This window comes from Pristiophorus japonicus, chromosome 8 (assembly GCF_044704955.1).
Source record: "Pristiophorus japonicus isolate sPriJap1 chromosome 8, sPriJap1.hap1, whole genome shotgun sequence".
NCBI lineage: Eukaryota > Metazoa > Chordata > Chondrichthyes > Pristiophoridae > Pristiophorus > Pristiophorus japonicus.
This window is the reverse complement of record NC_091984.1, coordinates 56,391,330-56,410,793: the sequence shown is the minus strand read 5'-3', so window position 1 is coordinate 56,410,793 and position 19,464 is coordinate 56,391,330. Positions and strand designations below refer to the sequence as shown.

The window sequence follows — 19,464 nt, the reverse complement described above, 5'->3', positions numbered from 1 at the left end:
GCTTCTTTTCGGCGGAAAACCGCCCGCCGAAAATTTCCACTTCATTTTTTTCAAAGAGTTCCGCTGGCATTTTCAAAATATCGCTGGGGAGTGGACCGCCCACGTGCACTGCCAAAAAAAATGCTACCGTCCGCATTTGGGCTCAGTGGTGACCCATAGGTAAGATCGAAAAAACTGCCCATGAAAAGGAGCTGGGTGGTGGGTAAGTAGCCCTGCAAAGAGAGGTAAGTTAAAGGGTTTTTTTGATAATTCTTTTAAAGTTCTTTTACTGTGATTAAGTTAAAAAGGGTCTTGAGAGTGTGTTCTGATTTTTAAAAAATTTTTGTTTCTTGGAAAAAATATATTTTGTGTTTTTCCCCCTCCCTAGGCCCAACCACAGCCTTGGTCTAAATTTGAGTAATTACCACCCATTTTGGTTAAGAACCACCCAATTTGCCCAGGATCGCATTTAACCGCCGAGAATCTATGTGTAAGATCCATTTTCTCACCGGGCGGCATTTTTCCCCTTTTTTATGCAATTTTTTGCCGGCGTTATTTGAAGAATCTTAGTAATCTTTTTGGGTGGCAATCTGGCGATGGCGGGTTTAGGGAAATTCTAACCCAATATTTTAAAGTTTTTTATGATTAAAAGTACATTTAATTTTGCACTTGATAAAATACATAGTAACTCTTGTAGAAAAATTCTAGTCCCTTGTTGTTTGTTTGATTGACGGCAAATACTTTACTCCAGAAAATACGGAGATTGAGAAATAGGACAAAACAAGTGACGTGGACAGGGTGAGATTTTAATGCTGTCTGTGGATTGTGCATTTGGACTCAATCGGGAAAATCTGATTTTCATTAGATAGCTTTTAAAGATTGCCAGATAAATTGGCTTCAGGCCAGGATGTGACTGGACTGATTTTACTAGATACTTGAAGTCTGTCACAGTGAGAGAGGCACACAGGCAAAGATGAAAAAAGACACAGGTATACAGATACTCCAAAGAAAACTATAAATTGAAAAAAAAGTGTCTTGGATGGAATAACTCATGCTCTGTCTCAGATAGCAAGATATCTTGTTTGTGTTAATTGTTCAAGTGGTTTGACTCCTTCAGACTTATCTAGTATACAGCAAACCATACTTCAACCTCTGTGACCAAGTCATGTTTCCCCAAGCTGAATAATTTTGTATTTTTTCAAAAATTGAGAAATTGAGCCACTGGTTTGGAAAATATATTTTTAAGACTAAGTATATAACCAATTTTCCACAAGTTTAAAGACATCCCAAAATAATTTAAAACACTTATTCAAAGTATACAATTGAAAAGATTAAGTATAATGTATGGTGTGGTATAAACACAAATGTACTTGTAAACATGGGATGTACATTTGTCATTACAGAGGTTGAAGTATGGTTTGCGGCAGGCGCCACACTCGTAGGTGTATTGCCTGTGACAACGACTTTGATATTCTGCTCCCTAACCAATACTGCGTTGTCTTAAAAGGAAGCTTGGAATCAGCAATGTTTCCATAACAACAACAACTTGTATTTATGTAATGCCTTTAATGTAGTGAAAAGTCCCAAGCGTTTCACAGAAGTATTATGCGATAACAATTTGACCATGTTTGGCTGCTGGCATTGCCTTAGTCCTTAAGCATCAACTTTCAAATCTGTAGATATTTCTGTCCATGTGAGGCCAGTCATGTTTAGGTATTCTTATGTAAATGCATTCCTTGGTAGTGAAGGTAGTATAGTAGATCCAGGATCCACAATTACAATCAGACAGTTGACATTTCAGGTGTAAAACCTAACCTCAGGCTGAGTTTCAGATTTCTACCATCTGCAGTCTTTTGCTTTTTGACTGCAATAACCGTACCTCACTTGCCTAACAAACTGTGTTAACATGTCTGAGACTGATGATGACATAAAACACAACTTTTTCTACGCAATTCAAATGCACTCTTGATTTAGACATTCCCAAACCAGTGTACTTGAAATAAGTTGGCAGAAAAAGCAGAATAAAGTTGTCAAAGCCAGATTCAACCTGACAAACTAGTTTGTAATTTTTCTTTATGACTTGGCTTTTTTTGACTAATCTAGTATAGACTTCCATGACAATTAACTGGCTCCAATGTAACTTATTTCCTGACTGTGAGATGTGTGAAGATAAAAAACGTATTCAGATGTACTTCCCAATGTGAAGTGTCAAACCTCAGAAACAGACAAACAAATTTCTTAGAATGTTGGTATAAGACTGGAGTTTAGATCTGGCATCAACAAAGGGCAATAATGAAGATAATCAAGTGACTGCAATGCTGTCCATACTGAAGTGTAACTGCTACTGGAATGAACTGTAGTCATACTCAAGGCACCAGCGTGAACATAGTTGTACAGGTATTGCCATAAAATGCAATACTGCCTCTAGCAACACAACTGCTTTGTGTTGCCCTCTCAATGGATTATGGAGTAGCCATTATAAAGCAAGGAAAATGTTTGATTTGCATTGCTAAAACATTTCATAGAATAGTTTACCTTGATGAGATATGCTAATTAAATAAGTATGGAGTACATCATGGCAAAACCTATGGTTTGCTGGGGTATTTAGTACAGGGTAGTGGGTATTTTACAAGAGCTACAGATCCTGTATCATAATGGCATAGATGTCAGTGTGGTATTAATGAATTGGAACAATTCCTACTTCCACAGAAAACATTTGGACTTTATTCCTGGAATGGCCACCCTTTTTTCCCTATCTCCAAACAATCAAGGGTGTGAAATTACTGCTGTCAATTTTACCAAAAAAGTCAGTCTGAGAACAAAACTGTAAATCCTGTTTTGTAGTCACACCAACTTCTTTTGTTAAAATTGTCAACAGCAGGAATTTTACCTCCAAAATGGTTTGGCTGAGAATTGATGAAGATCACAATATATATTTTCTAGAAGGGCACTGCAAGGGAACTGACGTAATGCCCTTAATGTTAATAACCTAGAGGCACCTCCGCTTTCTATGTTGATTTAGTCCCCACAAATTATGGGGTGCAGTATAACTCCTCCAAACCAATTCCCCGTGATTGTGTCATCAGCAGCATTTACCTGCATTTGATAAATCGGTTTTCTGTTGACAAAATGTGCTAAATTATTATTCCACTCTGTTTACTTGTAGCTAATATTTTGTGCCAACAATATTTTTTATAATAAATCAAAAATAATATCTGGTTATGGAATTTCCTGACATCTGGTGTACACATTGGAAAGCTGGTGACTAATATCCGTACAAACAAGCTCTGTCAATTAGTTTAATGATTAGTTTCCATGGGTGGGAATATCATATGAATAGACATTTTCTGTTGATCAATTTGAATGCCTGCTTTTCAGGATTATTTCCAAACCTATGATCTTCCTGAAAATATAAACTAGCTTCGCCCATAGCTTTATATGATCCACTCAACTAGTTGTCAAAGCCCCAAAACTAGCCAACAAACCAGTCAATGTAAAAATTGTTGATGCACAATAATTTGACTTCACTAGGCTAAATATTGCAGTGAAAATACTGATTTCAAGAATAGGAAGTTCTGTGGATTTGTTTGATTTGTTTTTAGGATAATGGGCATTGATAGTGTTACCCACTTTATGTTATGAGTTGTTTTAAGCTTTGCCTGCTCTTGATAGGTAAAGAATGTTGATTGCCCAACTCAAAAGCAGCTCAGTGTTTATTCCTTCTCCTGATATGTTTGTTTGACCCTCTGGGCTATATAGGCAATAAAGTGATTAGTTGAGTCAGTTAATAGGCAGACAATGGATGATTGCTGTAGAAATAACACTACCTAAAGGGTAGGATTGAACATGCAAATCTGCAATCCTAGCAGTGATATTGATTACATTACGAACTGCACCATTTCTGGGGGAAGGGGTTGCTCTCCTGGTTGAAGCTTGCAGGAAAACTCATAGTAAACAATATACAATTTCCCCCAGGTCATTTATTTCAATTCTATCAAATCCATTTTAATGTAGTGTAACTTAATCTGGAAGCTGGTAGTAATCAGACCAGTGTTTGTTTTGTGCATATATATATGTTTCTTCTTCCTCTTTGGAGTTTCTCCACAAAACTCAGCATTCTTGAGAACTCAGCCGCGAGATCTGTCCCCAGGCCTCTGCTGATGGCGCTTTACAGAAAGCTGCTGGGATGCTTGTGAGCAGCTTGGGATGACAGGCTCTCCTCCCTGTCGGGAAGCACCCAGCCTCCACAACAGCCCAGTTGAGGTCATTAGCTCAACATGGGCCTTTTTATCTCTGTTAATTTTAGGGAAAAAGATATGCATAAGCAGTGGGTGCAGTGTTGGTAGAAAACACAAAAGGACTACTTGGTTGTGTTTATTGCTACTCCAAGTAATCCTCCCTCTCCAAGAATGGAGTAAAGAACATTAGTGAAAAGTTAGGAAAATCTTTTCCTAATTTTTGTGTTTACAACAATAATAGCAACAACTTGAATTTATCTGTAACGTAGAAAAATGTTCCATGACACCTCACAGAGGTGTAATCAGACATAAAATGGACACTGAGCCATAGAAGGAGATATTGGGAGGGGTGACTGAAAGCTTGGTCAAAGTGGTGGGTTTTAAGGAGGGTCTTTAAAAGAGGAGAGAGGATGGAGAGGCATTTAGGGAGGAAATGACATTGTGTGGGGCTTAGACGCTGAAGATGCGGCCGTCAATGGTGGTGAGGGGGGGGCGGGGGCACAAGAGGTCAGAATCAGCTGACCCTAGATTTTTGTGTTTTTATATCACCCAGCTTACCTTCCACAGCTTTGTCCAATGAGGCAAATGACTCCTCAATATAGACTTGGTGCTGTACTAATATCTGCATTCACCCTCAACTCAGGGGCATGCAGCAAGCTGTGTCTTGTCCTGTGTCAGCTAGTCCCTCATCAGCCACCCCCACTTGTCATCCTCACTAGTAGTGACTCACCCTGTGCTTCGCGTTTAACATCACTATCACAATCTCCTACATACCTGTGCTGCTTTCTGTTTCTAATGGGGGGTGACGTTGTTTGGCGGCTTCTGGTTTGACTCAAGGGTGATTGGATTCTTCTTGTTCTGTGAGGAAAGCAGATGAATAAATAATCATATTTATTCATTTGGGGCCTACATTGTCATTAAATTCATAATTATTTTCTTGTGAATAATCACAGTGTGAGGACACATTCATATAACATCATGTAAATCATGGAGTATCTATACAATATATTATTCCCTGCATTCTATGCTGTTTTTCAATCTCCAAAAGTCACAATGAGCTGTTCTTTTGTGGGACTCCCACCACCTTTTGTACGCTGCGACTTTCCGTTACATACAAGTTTAGACTGTAAACATAACAGTAGTGTGATTTCAGATGGAATGTCTTGGTCCGAGCAAATTGCTTTCCGCACTCCATTCTCTTTGCAATAACATAATGGCATGTGTAATTTATGTTGTCTTTCTATTTACACTTCAGCTACCTTACTTGCTGCATGCTTTGTGTTAGTACCATGTTTGTATTTGAAAATATCTTTTACAATTCCTACTTTCCTCTATGTCCAAATATGCCCAGTGCTGCTACTTAGTAGTAAAATTCACACCTTACATTGTTTTTTTTTAAACCATAATCAAGATCACATTGACTCCGTTGCATTATTGGAGTTTTCCAACTGACCAAAGTCTTGCCACATCTGTCGAATACAGCAATGATCATTGCTTTCAGGGCCTGGTCTTTAAAATAGGCTTTGTAAAAATTTGTTATCAATGCACTTCTCACAAATACTGCACACTCCACAGTTGGAGAAAGAACTTTTGACATTATGCCACTTAAGTGACTTCTTAGCTGCTTGAGAAATGTTAAAGGGTCATTATTGCTGTATTGTGATTCGCGTTTTCTCATTCTTGTAGACAGAATTGAATTCTCAGGAATCATGTATCGCAAAATGGCACGATGCCACGATTCTGTGGGTTGTAAATTTTGGCAAAAAGTGCGCATTTCTTTTGTTTTTCTTGAACAGAGAAATGACAGACTGACAGCCACATCTTATTGCCCTGTGGTGGTGCATTTATGTGGCATTACTGATCATGCCTATTTAGTTTTGCTTTGTTTTCAATCATCTCTCACAGACATACACACAACATATGTACAAACGTACATAGCAGCTTGTGAGAACCTATATTGAGAAATCCTGCAATATCTTAACTACAAAGCTAAAAAGTGCAATTACATTTCCTATTCGTGTCTTAGCTCAAATACCAACACCATGTGAGAATTTGACAAGTTCCCCTTGCTTAACTTTTTTTCTCCTTTCAAACTTGTTTTCTGCTGCTGTGATAAATATTTGTCCTGACAGGCTAATAAATACCCTTCCTCCTCTCTCTTCACAAACAAGTTATCAGTCACTAAATTGCTAATTATAATGCTGCTCTATCTCAGTTCTACAAGCCATTGTTTATATACAGGAAAATATAAATGACCTCAGTAATAATTTTGTGTTTTTGTTAACAGATAATATCAGGAGAGTGCTACCGGATCCATTACATGAAGGAGCGTTCCAAGTCCTTTATCCGCAACCCGTATGTAGCTGCTCTGTATAGACAAGTTGGCTGCTTCATTTTTGGCTGTGCCATAAGCCAGTCCTTCACTGACATTGCAAAAGTGTCTGTCGGTCGTTTGCGGCCACACTTTCTGGATATCTGCAATCCAAACTTTTCAACAATCAACTGCTCCCTTGGTTACATTGTGAACTTTGAATGCAGAGGCAATGAAAGTAAAGTTCAGGAAGCAAGGTAGGAATTTTTACCTAATAACAAATGAAATAGACCATGACCTAATTATGGTTGCAACTGCACTCCCCTCCCCCCACCCCCCGCCCCCCAAGATACAGGGGATGAAATTGGTCTTTGACCGGCTGCCCATTTTACACCATGCTCGATAGTGCTGATTGAAGACAAAGACAAAGAAAATTGGGCGGAGTGTAAAATGAGCTGCTGAAACTGCAGCCTACCTTTTACATTAATTACGACACAATTCTTTTAGATTTTGAGATGCAATTTTATATAAAGGATAGGAACATTATACAGTTTAATGCTAATTTTGAGATGCTGTAAAACGGTGTTGATTACAAGATGCAGTGGCGTCCGCTGGCTATAATTCACATTGATTCTGTTATTCACACACATGTCAGTGATACAATGACTGAGACCCGAATTCTTATTTTAGTTGAAAGTTCTACATCTAAATTAAATGAAAGTTGCAGCTGTTTGTGATTGGTGTCACATGTTTCTCATATTTGCCAAAACCACCCACACCATTGCACTGCCTCTGGCCTCTTCTGCATCCTGTGCCCTCTTTCACCCCATCATTGGTGGCAGTGCATTCAGCCACCTAGGTCCTGTGCTCTGGAATTACCTTCCCTAAACTCCTCCACCTCTCCTCCTTCAAGTCCTCCTTAAAACCCACCTGTTTGACCAAACTTTTGGTCGCTCCTCCTGATATTTGCTTCTTTGGTGCAGCACCCATTTTTTGATGCTCCTGTGAAGCACCTTGGGATGTTTTTCTATGTTAACAGCTCTATATAAATGTAATTTGTAAATGCTCCTGATCCAAATAAATATGCTCACCCGGAGGATAGCTAGAGCCAGTGTGAGCAGATCGCAGGTGCGCTTCCCATGATTTTCCAGTATGAATGGACAGACTATCACAGGGTGTACACCCTGTGCCTGCAGTGCACATTTGAGGAACAAAAATGCCCTGGCATGTACAGCACTATGACATAGACACAGTCCTGGTATCAAGTGCTCATATATTAATGCAACTGTGTCACCATGGAATATTTGCATACTTCATGGATGTACCTTCTGTTTATCCAAAACTATGATTTTGCTTCTGATTTCTTCTGTTAGCTTTGTGCAATACACTAAAAGATTCCAATACAAATTACACCCAGAGAGCACCGTGTACATTGTGGGTACATGCACACTGTGACTGTAGTAATATTATAATGCTTATATTCACATCGTGCTTTATCATGCCTAAACATTTCAAAGCACTTCTCAAAATGATTGATTTTATGTAGATTGGGAGTATATGCATTTGTTCCATTACACATGCAGTGAGATTAATCTAACTAGATTGACCTTTCCCAGAAGGGGTTTCCCTCTCTGTGTAATTTAAACTTCAGGTAGGTGGAAATTTGGCTAAGACAAATGTGCTTGGGCTAGCCCAGATTGCCGTAAAAGCGCCTGATTATTAAAGCATTCTTTTGGTTTGTTTTGTTTGGTTTGTTTTCCAGGAAGTCGTTCTTTTCAGGGCACGCCTCCTTCTCATTGTATACCATGTTGTATTTAGCGGTAAGTGATTTCATGTTTCACTTGTCTTTCTGAAGTCTGTACCCAGGGATCTGAATTTCTTTAAGGTCTCCATTTTGTTGACGGTGTAATGCTTTTAAAATCATAGTTGTTTTTTTGGTTACAATACCTTCACAGTGTACACGGTAAGTTCTAAAGGTTCTGTTGTGATCGTAACTAAGCTTCACTGGATGGCTGGGGGTTGTGGATGATCACTGTGACAGATTCCAGGCAATGGCAGTGATACCAGTATGTAGTACACAGTATTACACAGTATTTACAGCACAGAAACAAGCCATTCAGCCCAACAGGTCCTTACCGGTCTTTATGCTCCACACGAGACTTCTCCCACCCCTCTTCATCTAACCCCATCAACGTATCCTTCTATTCCTTTCTCCCTCATGTGTTTATCTAGCTTCCCCTTGAATGTATCTGTGCTGTTCCCATCAGCCGCTCCTGGGGTAATGAGTTCCACATTCTCACCACTCTGGGAAAAGAAGTTTCTCCCGAATTCCCTTTTATTAGTGACTATCTTATATTGATGGCCCTAGTTCTGGTCTCACATGTCAGTGCCTGGTGGGTTTTTGCTTATGCCACCAGAGTTTTGACATTTACCCGTTTTTGGTGAGCTTGGCATTTATGTATTGTATGTTCCCTCCCCTGTTTCTACTGCCAAATGACAAGGCAGAGAGTGACAAACTCTCTTCTTTTTTTTTTAAATTTCAAAATATACTTTATTCATATAAAAATTTGCACAATACCTTGGAAAGCAGTTCAGTACATTTGGATGCGGTCAGCAATTCCATACAATACATTTGGATGCTGACGGCAGTTCCGTTCAATACATTTGCTTGCTTTACATTTCGAGGTACATTTCAGTACAATCCAGGATACATTGTAATACAGTCATCATATTAACTTACTAGTGGCACTATACAGTACACGGAATGCGTGCGGGTACAGTTACATTTCTTTGCAACATACATTACTAAACAGAACTTGCATTATACATGGCACTACATAGGTTTTTTCAGATCACGGTGCTCTATGTATACAAAACGTTTACAAGTACAGCCCGAGGGGAGTTTTATACTGATTCCAGCCCCTGGGTTTATCGTGGCGGAAGGGCTTTAAACTGTGGCTCTTCCCCACCGTGCCTTTGAGGCGACTGCACCAATTTTTAGTGCGTCCCTCAGCACGTAATCCTGGATCTTGGATTGTGCCAGTCTGCAACACGCAGACGTGGACCTCTCCTTGCTCTGGAAGACCAGCAAGTTTCGGCAAGACTAAAGTGCGTCTTTCACCGAGTTGATGGCCCTCCAGCAGCAGATGATGTCTGTCTCGGTGTGTGTCCCTGGAAACAGCCCATAGAGCACAGAGTCCTGTGTTACGGAGCTGCTTGGGATGAACCTCGATAGAAACCATTGCATCTCCTTCCAGACCTGCCTTGCAAAGGGGCAATCCCAAATGGGATGGATGACAGTCTCGTCTGCACCACAGCCAACTCGCGGGCAGAGTGCCGTGTCTCTGGAACCCCGGCTGTGCATCTAATGGGTAGGGCCCTCCTCACCGCCAAACAAGCTACGCCTTGGTGCTTGTGTGAAAGCTCTGGTGATGAGATGTTCTGCCAGACGAGTTCGACAGTCTGCTTGGGAACCACCTGACAGGGTCCACCCTCTCCTTCTTTCGTAGGGCATCAAGGACCTTACGTGCCGACCACTGTTTTATGGCCTTGTGGTCAAAGGGTTTTTTTCTGAAAAACTTTTCTACGAAGGACAGGTGGACAGGCATGGTGCAACTGGTGGGGGCGTTTCGCGGCAGCGGGGACAGGTAGAACCTCAGCACATAGTGACACTTGGTGTTTGCGTACCGGGGGTCTGTGCACAGCTTGATGCAGCCGCACACAAAGGTGGCCATCAGGATGAGACAAACTCTCTTCTGGGACAGTCAGAGGGTGAATGTCAGGCAAGATTTAAACTGGTCTTCCCCACCTGAGGATCCAATATAACATTCTTGTTCAGCAGCTATGATCTAATTCTATTAAAACTTTTTCCCTGGATGGATGTGGTAACATGCAGCCATTCAAGAGGAGCACAATGCTGCATTCTGTCTCCTGCTGCACAGCTCCATGGTCATGTGCCTTTGTTTCATGTTTTGCTATGATAACATTTGCATATTTTTAGGTTGCTGCGATTGGTCCGTACAGATTTAGCACCAGTGTCTCCAGTATTGGCACTCCTGGATGTCCTGTACTTGTATCAGCCAGTGAACAAAAGTAACACTTCACACTTTAACAAATTGCGCAATGCCATTTTCTCTGGCTTTTAAGTGTTGTGGATAACACATAGGGGGCACAGGGTGATTTCTTTGTGTATGTAATCAGCAGTACATGGCATAATAAACAGACACCATAGAGACAGAGGAGAGACTGCATAGGTCACAGAGGGCGAAGCTGGGTGGGTTCCAGGGTAAACACAGTATAAACTAGAGGATAAATATTACTGAGGGAAAAGCAGACCATAAATTAACTTGGAAAAGCCACTGAGGGTACTGGATACACAATCTTCTTGTAATTCTCAAATGCAAATTTATCTCCAAAACTTTGAAGCTTGGGAAATAATAAATGTAATTAATATCTTCATGTGCATTCAAAACTATGTAACTGGCCAATAACAGGACGCTTCTCTGAGTAACGCTGAGTTGTTTCTGTAGGGTGGGATAACCATCTTACCCAGTCTGTCCTAATTGCTTTTGTTTTCCATGAGCAGTCTTTTGAGCTTCACTGATTCTAATGGATTTTACATTCCTTACTGTCACCAATGTACTTGCTTAGATCTGTCTTTGTATCGTAAGCCTAAAGAATTTCTTTGAGCAATGCCACTCTCTAATCATGTCTGTGATCCCTTATACCTGTTGAATAAGAGCTTTAATCCATTGTATAAGGAATAAGGCTAAGCTCTCGTCACACACACTGAATTCAGATAACAATGCTCCTATAATTCTTTTAACATTGCTTTAGCCATGTTCTTTGTTCTTTTTGTTACAAATAGCACTCAAATCCTAGTTTTATTTCAAGTTTACCTTTGATAAGTGACAAACCCAATCTCCTGTGTTATGTATGTAACTATGTAATACTTGCCACCAGAGGACGCGACTGTTGGAGTCCTAATGGTCACCTGCACACACGTGTAGGACCAGTATAAAAGGTTGGCTGCCATGTTGTTTAGGCATTCTGGAGTTGTAATAAAGACCAAGGTCACATTAAGTTTAGCTCACAGTACTCAGCCTCGTGGAGTTCTTCTATACACAACAACTGGCGACGAGTAACAGAATACGAACCTTCACACAACCATGGCTGCTGTTGGAATATTAGAGAGATTCGTAGAAGGTGATGATTGGGAAGCCTTCGTTGAGCATCTCGACCAGTACTTCGTGGCCAACGAGCTGGAAGGAGACACTAATGCGGCCAAGCGCAGGGCGGTTCTCCTCACCGTTTGTGGGCCTAAAATATACGGCCTCATCAAGAATCTGCTTGCACCAACAAAACCAACGGAGAAGGAATATACAGAGTTGTGCACGCTGGTTCGGGACCACCTCAAGCCGAAGGAGAGTATCCTCATGGTCAGATATCGTTTTTACACGCACCATCGCTCCGGGGGCCAGGACGTGGTGGATTATGTCGCTGACCTGAGACGCCTCGCAGGACCTTGCGATTTTGGAGCTGCATTGGGGCAAATGCTGCAGGACTTTTCGTGCTGGGCATCAGCCATGTGGTCATTCTTCGAAAGCTGCTGGCTGCCAAAACCCTAGACCTGAGCAGGGCCATCGCGATCGCCCAGGCATGCATGGCCATTGTCAATAACACCAAACAGATATCTTCTCAACATCGAAGCTCACCGGCAAGTACTGTGCATAAAATGACGTCGCTAGCAGGCCGAACTGCATATGCCAGGGCCTATCTGTCTGCGGCTGCAAGACCTGTGATGACTCAGAGTCCGCCATCGAGGGTGAATGTAAATCCATTAGCGTGTTGGCGCTGTGGGAGTAATCATCGGGCCCATCAATGTCGATTCAAGCACTACATGTGCAAAGGCTGCGCAACAATGGGGCACCTCCAGCGAATGTGTAAACGTGCTGTGACATACCACGTGGCAGAGGATGATCGATCTGGAATGGATCATGCAGTACAGGCAACTCAACCCGAGGAAGAAGTGTATGGGGTACATACCTTCACCACCAAGAGCCCATTTATAATGCTGAAAGTCAAATTAAATGGAGTTCCAGTATCCATGGAGTTGGACACGGATGCGAGTCAGTCAATAATGAGCCAGAAGGCTTTCGAGAAACTGTGGGGCAATAAAGCACAAAGGCCCAAACTAAGCCCGATTAATGCAAAGCTGCGTACCTACACCAAAGAGCTCATACCAGTCATTGGAAGTGCGGCAGTGAAGGTGTCGTATGATGGAGCTGTTCATGACCTATCATTGTGGATTGTTCCAGGCAATGGCCCAACGCTGTTCGGCAGAAGTTGGCTAGAAAAGATTAGATGGAATTGGAACAACATCAAAGCACGATCTTCAGTGGATGACACCTCGTGTGCTCAAGTGCTGAGCAAGTTTTCCATGCTATTCGAACCAGGCATCGGCAACTTCACAGGTGCCAAGGTACAGATACATCTAGGCCCCGATGCACTACCCTTCCATCACAAGGCTCGGGCGGTTCCGTACATGATGAGAAAGTCGAGATCGAACTGGACAGACTCCAACGTGAAGGAATCATATCGCCAGTCGAGTTTAACGAGTGGGCCAGTCCAATTGTTCCATGTTGAAAAGCGATGGCACAGTCAGAATCTGCGGAGACTACAAGGTAACGATTAACCGAGTCTCACTACAGGACCAGTACCCGCTGCCCAAGGCAGATGACCTGTTTGCAACGTTAGCGGGGGGAGAAGTCGTTCACCAAGCTGGACCTAACCTCTGCCTACATGACACAAGAGCTGGCTGAATCTTCGAAAAGACTGACGTGCGTCAACACACACAAAGGACTGTTTATATACCACAGGTGCCCTTTCGGGATTCGCTCGGCTGCAGCCATTTTCCAGAGAAACATGGAGAGTTTGCTGAAATCTGTTCCGCACACCGTTGTGTTTCAAGACGACATCCTGATCACTGGTCGTGACAGCATCAAACATCTACACAACCTGGAAGAGGTTCTAAGTCGCCTAGACAGAGTGGGACTCAGGCTGAAACGCTCCGTGTGTTTTCCTGGCGCTAGAAGTCGAATTTTTGGGGAGAAAGATTGCAGCAGACAGCATCAGGCCCACGGGTGCAAAGACAGAGGACATCAAGAATGCACCCAGACCACAGAATGTGACGGAGCTGCGTTCGTTCCTGGGACTCCTCAACTATTTCGGTAACTTTCTATCCGGGTTGAGCATGTTGTTAGAGCCTTTGCACATGTTGCTACATATGGGTGACGACTGGGTTTGGAGCAAATCTCAAGACACAGCCTTTGAGAAGGCCAGGAACCTGCTATGTTCAAATAAGTTACTTGTACACTATGACCCATGTAAACATTTTGTGCTAGCTTGGGACATTTCATTGTACAGGGTCGGCTGTGTGTTACAGCAAGCCAATGTGTCGGGCAACCTCCAACTGGTTGCATTCGCATCTAGACATCTGTCAAAGGCTGAGAGAGCCTAAAGTATGGTCGAGAACGAGGCGTTAGCATGTGTATTTGGGGTTAAGAAAATGCACCAATCCCTATTTGGACTTCGGTTTGAGCTTGAAACTGACCACAAGCCGCTCATTTCGCTGTTTTCAGAGAGCAAAGGTATAAATACCAATGCTTCGTCCCGCATCCAAAGATGGGCACTAACATTGTCCGCTTATGACTATGTTATCTGTCACAGACCAGGCACAGAAAACTGTGCCGATGCACTCAGCCAGCTACCGTTACCCACCATTGGGGTTGAAATGGCGCAGCCTGCAGACTTGCTACTGGTCATGGATGCTTTTTAGAGCGAGGGGTCACCCGTCACAGCTCGACAGATCAGGACCTGGACAAGCCAGGAGCCTGTGCTATCATTAGTAAAAAGTTGTGTCCTAAATGGGAACTGGTCGGCCGTTCCCGGGGAAATGCAAGATGAAATTAAGCTGTTTCACCGACACAAAGATGAAATGTCCATCCAGTTCGGATTGTCTCTTATGGGGTAATTGCATGGTTTTGCCAAAAAAAGGCAGGGAAACGTTTATATGCGACCTATACAGTACTCACCCAGGCATTGTCATGATGAAGGCAATTGCCAGGTCGCATGTTTGGTGGCCCAGCATTGACTCGGACTTGGAGTCATGCGTGCATCAGTGCAACACTTGCTCGCAACTGAGCAATGCACCAAGGGAGGCTCCACTGAGTCTGTGGTCATAGCCCTCCAAACCGTGGTCCAGGATCCATGTTGATTTTGCCGGCCCCTTTCTAAGAAAGATGTTTTTAGTGGTTGTGGACGCTTACTCCAAATGGATTGAATGTGTAATCATGTCATCTTGCATGTCCGCAGCCACCATTGAAAGCCTTTGGGCCATGTTTGCCACCCATGGCTTAGAACATAAGAACATAAGAATTAGAAACAGGAGTAGGCCATCTAGCCCCTCGGGCTTGCTCCGCCATTCAATAAGATCATGGCTGATCTGGCCGTGGACTCAGCTCCACTTACCCGCCCTCTCCCCGTAATCCTTAATTCCCTTATTGGTTAAAAATCTATCTAACTGTGACTTGAATACATTCAATGAGCTAGCCTCAACTGCTTCCTTGGGCAGAGAATTCCACAGATTCACAACCCTCTGGGAGAAGAAATTCCTTCTCAACTCTGTTTTAAATTGGCTCCCCCGTATTTTGAGGCTGTGCCCCCTAGTTCTAGCCTCCCCTACCAGTGGAAACAACCTCTCTGCCTCTATCTTGTCTATCCCTTTCATGATTTTAAATGTTTCTATAAGATCACCCCTCATCCTTCTGAACTCCAATGAGTAAAGACCCAGTCTACTCAATCTATCATCATAAGGTAACCCCCTCATCTCCGGAATCAGCCGAGTGAATCGTCTCTGTACCCCCTCCAAAGCCAGTATATCCTTCCTTAAGTAAGGTGACCAAAACTGCACGCAGTACTCCAGGTGCGGCCTCACCAATACCCTATACAGTTGCAGCAGGACCTCCCTGCTTTTGTACTCCATCCCTCTCGCAATGAAGGCCAACATTCCATTCGCCTTCCTGATTACCTGCTGCACCTGCAAACTAACTTTTTGGGATTCATGCACAAGGACCCCCAGGTCCCTCTGCATCTCAGCATGTTGTAATTTCTCCCCATTCAAATAATATTCCCTTTTACTGTTTTTTTCCCCAAGGTGGGTGACCTCACACTTTCCGACATTGTATTCCATCTGCCAAACTTTAGCCCATTTGTTTAACCTATCCAAATCTCTTTGCAGCCTCTCTGTGTCCTCTACACAACCCGCTTTCCCACTAATCTTTGTGTCATCTGCAAATTTTGTTACACTACACTCTGCCTCCTCTTCCAGGTCATCTATGTATATTGTAAACAGTTGTGGTCCCAGCACCGATCCCTGTGGCACACCACTAACTACCGATTTCCAACCCGAAAAGGACCCATTTATCCCGACTCTCTGCTTTCTGTTCGCCAGCCAATTCTCTATCCATGCTAATACATTTCCTCTGACTCCGCGTACCTTTATCTTCTGCAGTAACCTTTTGTGTGGCACCTTATCGAATGCCTTTTGGAAATCTAAATACACCACATCCATCGGTACACCTCTATCCACCATGCTCGTTATATCCTCAAAGAATTCTAGTAAATTAGTTAAACATGATTTCAAGCATTTTCCCCACTACAGATGTTAAACTAACTGGCCTATAGTTACCTGCCTTTTGTCTGCCCCCTTTTTTAAACAGAGGCGTTACATTAGCTGCTTTCCAGAGTCCAGAGAATTTTGGTAGATTATAACGAATGCATCTGCTATAACTTCCGCCATCTCTTTTAATACCCTGGGATGCATTTCATCAGGACCAGGGGACTTGTCAACTTTGAGTCCCATTAGCCTGTCCAGCACTACCCCCCTAGTGATAGTGATTGTCTCAAGGTCCTCCCTTCTCACATTCCCATGACCAGCAATTTTTGGCATGGTTTTTGTGTCTTCCACTGTGAAGACCGAAGCAAAATAATTGTTTAAGGTCTCAGCCATTTCCACATTTCCCATTATTAAATCCCCCTTCTCATCTTCTAAGGGACCAACATTTACTTTAGTCACTCTTTTCCGTTTTATATATCTGTAAAAGCTTTTACGATCTGTTTTTATGTTTTGCGCAAGTTTACCTTCGAAATCTATCTTTCCTTTCTTTAATGCTTTTTTAGTCATTCTTTGCTGTTGTTTAAAATTTTCCCAATCCTCTAGTTTCCCACTAACCTTGGCCACCTTATACGCATTGGTCTTTGATTTGATACTCTCCTTTATTTCCTTGGTTATCTACGGCTGGTTATCCCTTCTCTTACCGCCCTTCTTTTTCACTGGAATATATTTTTGTTGCGCACTATGAAAGAGCTCCTTAAAAGTCCTCCACTGTTCCTCAATTGTGCCACTGTTTAGTCTGTGTTTCCAGTCTACTTTAGCCAACTCTGCCCTCATCCCACTGTAGTCCCCTTTGTTTAAGCATAGTACGCTCGTTTCTGACACAACTTCCTCACCCTCAATCTGGATTACAAATTCAACCATACTGTGATTACTCATTCCGAGAGGATCTTTTACTGGGAGATCATTTATTTTCCCTGTCTCATTATACAGGACCAGATCTAAGATAGCTTGCTCCCTTGTAGGTTCTGTTACATACTGTTCTGAGAAACAATCCCGTATGCATTCTATGAATTCCTCCTCCAGGCTACCCCGTGCGATTTGAGTTGACTAATCGATATGTAGGTTAAAATCCCCCATGACTACTGCCGTTCCTTTTTCACATGCCTCCATTATTCCCTTGATTATTGCCCGCACCACCATGAAGTTATTATTTGGGGGCCTATAAACTATGCCCACCAGTGACTTTTTCCCCTTACTATCTCTAATCTCCACCCACAATGATTCAACATTTTGTTCATTCGAGCCAATATCGTCTCTCACAACTGCCCTGATATCATCCTTTATTAATGGCTTGCCCGACGTCCTGGTCAGCGACAAAGGACCGTGTTTCATCAACTCGGAATTCAACGAGTTTATGACTCGCAATGGCATCAAGCATGTCAGATCTGCTCCGTTTAAGCCTGCGTCTAACGGTCAAGCGGAGCGGGCAGTCCAAATAATCAAGCAGAGCATGAAACGCGTGACAGACAGCTCACTGCTGACCCGCTTGTCTCGCATTCTGCTCAGTTACCGGACGTGACCCCACTCGTTCACCGGCAGAATTGTTAACGAAGAGAGTCCTCAAAACCAGGCTCCCCCTAGTCCACCCGGATCTTAATGATCACGTGGAAACCCGGTGACACCGGCAGAACATGTACCACGATCGCGCGGCTGTTTCACGTGACATTGATGTTAATGACCCTGTGTTTGTCCTGAATTACGATCATGATCCCAAGTGGGTTGCTGGCACTGTTTTGGCCAAGGAAGGGAATAGGGTGTTGATAATCAAACTGTTAAATGTCCAAACGTGCAGAAAGCATTTAGATCAGACCAAAAGGGCCAGACCAGGAACGACTTGAAGAGGACATCATCATCGACGATCCATCAAAACACACCCAACCAGCAATCGACCTCGCTGTCAATCATGAGGATGAACCCACCGTTCCTGATAGTCCGGTTAGACCAGCCGCGCCGCAGTACAGCAATGGTCCAGCCAACTCAACACGCCAGGGTTTGAACTTAGACGATCAACCAGGGAGCAAAGGGTTCCGGATCACCTCAACTTGTAAATAACTTGCACCGAAGGCTTTGATGGGGAGTGATGTTATGTAATACTTGCCACCAGAGGGCGTGACTGTTGGAGTCCTAATGGTCACCTGCACGCACTCTGGAGTTGTCATGAAGAAGACTAAGGTCACACTAAATTTAGCTCACAGTACTCAGCCTCGTGGAGTTCTTCTATGCACAACATCCTGAAAACACATAATGGTATTAGCCACTAAAGTGAGTTAACTTGTTTCAAACTTATGTTTGTTTGTCTTATACCATCGCTGTGCATATGCTGATGTCCATATGCTTGCAGTTAGTTCTACAGTTTATAGACTCATAATCTACCTCAAGCATACAGACACTAATAACTATAATTCACGCATTGTCTCCCCAGACACCTATATAAGCCACTGCAGGAACAAATAGTGCAAATATTCATGCACCGTAAAGCATTTGCATTCAATTGTTCCCAAACTGCAAGTTTCAGCCTAGAGTGCCAGATGAAACTGCAGAGCACAAATGTACATTATTTATTCGAATTGAACATGAACTAAGCTGTGTATATATAATGTATACTTCTGGAGAGATTCATCATTCTGAAATAAAACCACATTATAATGACTAAAAGTTTAATGTATCTTTAAATGTAAAACAGAATTTCTGTGTGACATTCTTTGTCATTTGAATCATCTGAATGAATGTTTTTGTTCTTTTATTTTAAAAAAATTCTTACCACAGGAAAACTCCCTTCAGACCAAAAGCTGTTAAATAGAATTAGCAATATACAGTTGTAAGCTTAACTACTTTCCCTTTATGATGTGAGGTTAAAGATCACTGGAATGCGGAATAAAAATTTGACCCTACCACCAGATTAGGTTTACTGATGCTGCCCAGATACTAGGCTTCACATGGCTTGATTTATGAAGCTTCTCAAATTGGGGTCAGACTCCTACCAGTTCAGAGCAATGGTATTGCAATAACTCAAATGCCTTTTCTCATTATAATATGTTTTAATGCAGAGTAGCATAGAGATTTTAAGCAATAGATACATTCTTCCAAGGCCGTAGTAATAAAATGGTCAATTGTTCTTGTAAATCCTAAACATTACAAAGGGCTTTTGCAACTAATTCCTAACATAATGCTCTTTGTCTGCGGATATTCCATTATGTCCC

General features: G+C 42.5%; 1 protein-coding gene across 3 annotated transcripts in view; it reads left to right on the top strand.

Annotated features, from left to right (window-relative positions):
- Nucleotides 1-19,464, top strand: part of plpp3 (phospholipid phosphatase 3) — a 163,462-nt gene that overhangs the window by 84,898 nt on the left and 59,100 nt on the right. For 2 of the 3 annotated variants that reach the window (XM_070886810.1, XM_070886809.1), the window contains exons 3-4: nucleotides 6,505-6,785; nucleotides 8,291-8,348. In XM_070886810.1, the coding sequence (XP_070742911.1) occupies nucleotides 6,505-6,785; nucleotides 8,291-8,348 (339 nt within the window). Of the gene's footprint in view, nucleotides 1-6,504; nucleotides 6,786-8,290; nucleotides 8,349-18,056; nucleotides 18,865-19,464 lie in introns of those variants that run through there. The other variant, XM_070886811.1, reaches the window with a different exon arrangement.